Source organism: Atta cephalotes (genome assembly GCF_000143395.1).
Source record: "Atta cephalotes unplaced genomic scaffold scaffold00008, whole genome shotgun sequence".
Lineage (NCBI taxonomy): Eukaryota > Metazoa > Arthropoda > Insecta > Hymenoptera > Formicidae > Atta > Atta cephalotes.
The window spans coordinates 3,248,432-3,254,037 of record NW_012130072.1 but is presented as its reverse complement, the minus strand read 5'-3'; the positions used below and the strand labels follow the sequence as shown (position 1 = coordinate 3,254,037).

Sequence of the window (5,606 nt, the reverse complement as noted above, 5' to 3'; positions counted from 1 at the left end):
GTTAACTTAACTTAAACTAACGTAATAAGTAGTAAGTACTACGTACTACTACTACTACTACTACTACGTACGTACGTACTAACTAATACTTAGTTAGTGTATATATATATATATATATATATATATATATATATATATATATATATCACAATTCTCTATTTTCATTTTGTTTCATTAGGAAAGCACAAGAAAACTTATACTCATATCTACGCGAAGACGAGAAGAAATCATTGAACAATATCAGGTTTCAACATTTCTATGAGGTGCAAAAATTCGGCACTAGTCCTATTGAGGAAGTAATATTGACTATGAAAATTCCGACGCACCTTCGCCGACCCGATGCCAAGGACGTAATGATCATCAGTATCAACGATACTGTCGGCAGAATGGACGGATATCAATTTTATTGCAGCGACTCAAATCAAACAGAAGTACTTTCTATTACATCTAACAAGATCGTATTCATGGATGATGTAATTGTGAATTCATCGAGCATCGCGAGTAATAACACGCACGCGAGATTCAGCATAGAAGAAAACACGCAGATAAATGTGCCATCTGAAAACAGAACGCTCTATATTAATTGCACAAGTAATGCAATTGAATGCGTTCATATCACTTGTAGATTGGGTCCATTCTTAAGTTATTTGTCTGTTGCGAAATTTTTGGTGACGTTGGATTTGCAATTATCGAATTTCCCTGGTAAATATAAATCCAATAATCTCAATCCCTGGCAACTCATTGGCTCGTGTAAAATAGCTATGGCAGTGTCACTTAGCGCCGAGACACTACCAGTGTCTCCAGATGTTATCAATTAATATATATAAAAGAACACATGATAGAATATGATATAAGAAATTGATATAAGAGAAGAATATATTTTGAATATTTTCTGATTACAGCTGACATGCTGAGGCATAAAGACATTATATTTTACGTGACTGAAGGTAGCGTTACTATAACGCAACCTGATAATATTGCTCAAAGAGAAGGTCATAAACCGGACGCTACTTTGGTTGCAACAACATTTCTAGGTTCACCGATAGCTCAAGGAATAGCTGTGTGGATAATAGCGTTATCGGTGATTTTAGGAATTGTATTGTTGATATTGTTAGTACTAGGTTTAATAAAAATTGGGTTCTTCACTAGAAAGAAGAAGTTGGAACTCGAAGCGTTGAAAGCTGAGACTGACGTATGTTTAGCATTCTCATCAAAGTTAAATAAAAGTTCTCATTTTAATTTCTCATGATCGTCATTAGTTGCTTTATTAAATAGTGATTTATGTTTCAGAAAAAGTACAATGTGGTTCTGGAAACAACATCTTCCACAGCAACTCTGGATCATGACTGAATACGCACAAATAAAATTTATAGAACTTAATTAACTTTAATGCATTTTTTATGATATATATTTTTTCTTCGTAAATAGTAGACCATAATTATCATTATAGTTTAATATATAAAAAAATATATATTATGTATATTTTTTTAAGAACAGTTTCATAAAACAATAAAGCATTTTTTATACAAATGTAATTTCAAAAAATATTTACCTTGTTATAATTGGACTATAAAAGATTCAGTAAGAAGCGATATATTTATTTTTTCAAAACTGCCATTTAAAACATACAATCTTTAAAATCCTACAAAGTAATTTCGAAACGAGTTTAATTTTATTTATGCAATTAATTCATAAGATTTATATATGATATCGAGAAATATTTTTTCTTGTTTTTTTTATCTGTATGCCAATTCTAAAAATTTATTAAGAAATAACCGTGTGTCTCACGTATCTCAATAAACAAGATTTTAAAAAGTAAGTAAATTACACATTTAAGTAATATTGTTGAAGTTTAGTTGAATATCATAATTATAGTAGATAAATTTTTATTTTGACATCAAGATATCATTGTAATGTGTAAATTATTAGGCAGGAACGCTAAATTACTGCGTTCGGATGTTCTCAATCATAGTCGGATACACAAAAATAGACTTTAGAACGTAACTTAATGTACTTTAATATATTTTATACATGTGTGATGTGTATATTTATTTTTTAATGAAAATAAATATATATATGTATAATAATTGTTCGTAATTTAAATGTATATATAAGGTATATATTATATATATATATATATATATATATATTATCTCTCTCTCTCTCTCTCTGGTTAAGGCCACTCTTATAAAATAATAAAATTTTTATATAAAAATATAATCTTAAAAAATATTAACTTCCTGCTATACTTATACAGCTCTCATTCGGACTATTTCATGGAAGGTATAACTTTGTAAAGAGCAGTGTTTTAATTTCTATCTTGAATCTTACCTAAAATGCAACTTTAAAGTCTTTAAAAGCGATTTTGGAACTTACAATCTACTTAATATCCATATGAGAATTCATAACGTTTATGAGATTCGTATAATATCAAGTAGCATTCTTTCGCATTTATATTTGATGCAGCTGTCATTAATACGTCTAAATATTCGCTGATATCAAGAAATAAACGATATTAACGATACAAAATAATAGCATATTTCAATAAACAAGATTCGTAATGATACATAAATTACATTTTCAAGCAATAAGAGAGCATAAGATCATCTATGAATACTTGCAGGTCAAAGTTTTCCGAAGCGTTTAATCATCTAATCCAAGTCCCTTTGAAATTTCATCCGCAGTTAATTTGTGGCCACCTGAAGACGGTGGAGTTTCCGGACGCGGAGCTGGCTTCGGTGCTGGCGGTGTTGATGGTGGAGGCTCATAACTTGGAGGAGGTCCAGAATGATATTCGTCATGAGATTTCTATACAGAAAGAATTCATCAAGTATTGTTTAGAAACATAATTGAATTTCCTTTTGCACTTTTTAATTATATACATCGCTGAAATCGAAAATGTATCGAAATATGTTATTTACATCTTTTCCACGTTTATTCAGACCGTCTAGAGCCGAACTGAATAAGGCCGATCCAATTCCCGACAACAGATCTGATCCGCCAGAACCTTGGCCGCCGTATCCACCGGATGTCGGATAACCGCCGGATGGTTGATATCCACCATATCCTCCTGAAGGTTGATACGCTGGTTGCTGATGACCTCCACCACCACCGAGAACACCACCGAGTAGAGATCCTAATGTTCCGCTCAGACCATTTCCAGAAGATGGTTGATTTGGATAAGCAGGCTGTTGAGATCCTCCACCGCCTAATATCAATAAAAAACATAAAATAGATGTCCTAAATTATATACTAAAATTTACTATACTATATCCTAAGATTCAGTATCAAGAATCTTGGACACGGATAATCATCTATTTATCTCATCTAAGAAATATGTCCGTCCTTGCAATTCCGATGCGATGATGTCATTCGGACAGTCACGCCAGCGCTTGATTACAGATTTTCTGATTTATAAGACTCTTGAATCATGATATGATATATCCATTTACAGAAATTACCGAAAGATACAATTCGTTAAATCATAGATTTTTGTTCACACGTATAACTCGTCAGAAAATCTCAAGACATATCTCCGATTAAATTACATATATAATATATTTGAAATTTAAGTTATAAATATATTATACCCAGTGCTCCTAAAATAGAATCGAATACACCACCACCACCACCACCACCACCTGATTGCTGAGCGGGATAGCCTTGTTGTGCGTGTGAGTTGCTGTGCAAGGCATTGCTTGCCAAGCTGCTAGCTAAAGCCATCCCAAGAGATCCAGCTAAATTTCCGAAACCACTTTCGCTTTCCGTCTTTGACTTCGAAGAATCTAATTTTTCATGATCCTTTTCTTCAGTTTCTTCCTTCTTTTTCTAAGAAACATGTGTATTTAATATTATATATCATTTAAGTAATATATATTATTGTAAATATAATGACAAATTTAAATATAATAAAAATATTTAAATATCTTTATATATCTTTACATTCATCGCATGCATGGCTGCCGCTACACCTCCAGCTGCCACTAATCCACCTAATGCTAATCCAACTTTGTCCAGACAATCTCCAAAAACGCCTTCTTCCTCTGCTTTTTGATTAGGCTGATATCCATAGGCTCTTGGTGGGTTGTAACCATCAGGACCACCATAGGCAGTAGGAGGAGGAGGAGGACCATAACCAGTCGGAGGAGGACCATAACCAGTTGGAGGAGGAGGACCATATCCACCTTGAGGTTGGATCGTTGGATATAAACCACCTGGAGCTAGAATAAAAAATACAAGTTATCAATACTTTTATTAAGATAAAAAATATAAATCCTAAGATTTAGTAAATTGAAGATGACAAGTGTAAAACGAGCTAAGCTAATTATATGTATGTGCTAATTAATATATTTTAATATATTTTACATTTTAATATATATATTATCTTCATAAGATCATATTTTCAATGAGATTTTATAGTAACTTACAAAATTTATATTAATATGTACTAGCTGTAATTAAAATAAAAATATGATTCCTTACGTGGTGGTCCAAAATTAGCAGTTTCTACATCATTTGGTACTGAAGGTTTTGATGACTCGACTGATACTTGTTCATATGTGATGGAGTGTACCTCAACATCACCATCGATAACCAAATGAGTAACTTTTATGAATGGTAATCGATGAGCGAATTCTGTGAAGTGCCTGCCATTGATGGCAATCTTATAACAGTGATGGTCACATAGAATCAGTATCTCGAATTCCTGGCCTGGCTGAATCCACATTGGGCCAGCATTCTCTTCCATGCCCCAGGTCATCGATTCTATGTGATTTCTAGTAATAAAGCCTTCAGGGAAGCGCGGAGATAAATGAATGGCTATGTCATCTCTTGGATTTAATGTCGGTCCGAGCTGATAATTGATAGCAAATCGTACGGCCTGTGATGGCACCTTGCCTTGTATCTTCACCATTGTACCTGCCCTCAGGCCTCCTTCTATTTTTCCTACATATGGAATTTCCTGTCACAAAATATAATTGTAAAAAAAATGGTAAACATAACAAAACTCAAAATTTGATATTGTTTAATTGTATTAATTGAAGCACAAAAGTTCTTAATATTTTTTAATTAAAAAATTATGATATATATTTATATATAATAACCGTTCAAAGTAATATATATATATTCTGACAAGTTAAAATGATATATATTATTAATAATTCATAATTACTACACTCTGAGTAACATCAAAGAAACAACGGTTAAGAAATTAATGATGTAAATTCGTGACTCGTAAGACGCAAAAGGCATCGGCAATGCAGATGCTTTGTGGATCAATGAAAGTTCTATCAAAACGTGTACCTGTAGCAGGTACTTACCGGATTATGCACTGGAGAGTTGGCCATTTTCGTGATTGCTTTAACAACCTAATTTCGATTCGAATGGAGACGATGTTGAAATAGATCGCACTTGTAATATCACCAATGCGCAACGTGCAGACGACCGTCGGACGTCTTCCCGATTCCTTTCACGAAGCGTTTTCAACACAGATGAACGCAGACTAACATTTCTATTTACAGTGCTGACACTGCTGACGTTTCCCTGGAGTACAAAATATACCATATAACACGTACTGTAGCGCGACTGACAATGATCGTGACACAGTT

The 5,606-nt window shown here is 33.1% G+C and overlaps 2 protein-coding genes across 2 annotated transcripts in view; one reads left to right on the top strand and one right to left on the bottom strand.

Moving 5' to 3' along the window:
* The window catches only part of LOC105627359 (integrin alpha-PS4-like), a 5,806-nt gene extending 4,456 nt beyond the window's left edge, over nucleotides 1-1,350 (top strand). The window contains exons 8-10 of the mRNA XM_012208645.1: nucleotides 179-702; nucleotides 903-1,192; nucleotides 1,291-1,350. Coding sequence (XP_012064035.1) covers nucleotides 179-702; nucleotides 903-1,192; nucleotides 1,291-1,350 — 874 coding nt within the window. The remainder of the gene's footprint in view (nucleotides 1-178; nucleotides 703-902; nucleotides 1,193-1,290) is intronic.
* A 1,293-nt stretch (nucleotides 1,351-2,643) lies between these two features.
* Nucleotides 2,644-5,345, bottom strand: LOC105627195 (pro-resilin-like). Its single transcript, XM_012208482.1, has 6 exons — nucleotides 5,319-5,345; nucleotides 4,483-4,960; nucleotides 3,943-4,220; nucleotides 3,591-3,828; nucleotides 2,922-3,208; nucleotides 2,644-2,808 (listed from the first exon to the last, which is right to left on the bottom strand). The coding sequence occupies exons 1-6, from the start codon at nucleotides 5,343-5,345 to the stop codon at nucleotides 2,644-2,646; spliced, it is 1,473 nt and encodes a 490-aa protein (XP_012063872.1).
* Between the last annotated feature and the right edge of the window lie 261 nt (nucleotides 5,346-5,606).

What these genes read in the sequence shown, in the direction of transcription:
- LOC105627195 (XM_012208482.1), bottom strand. Translation starts at nt 5,345, where the DNA reads ATGGCCAACTCTCCAGTGCATAATCCG. An exon ending in TGCTAATTTTGGACCACCAC is followed by an intron (nt 4,221 to 4,482) that starts GTAAGGAATCAT and finishes TTTTTATTCTAG; the next exon opens with CTCCAGGTGGTTTATATCCA. An exon ending in CAGCCATGCATGCGATGAAT is followed by an intron (nt 3,829 to 3,942) that starts GTAAAGATATAT and finishes CATGTTTCTTAG; the next exon opens with AAAAAGAAGGAAGAAACTGA.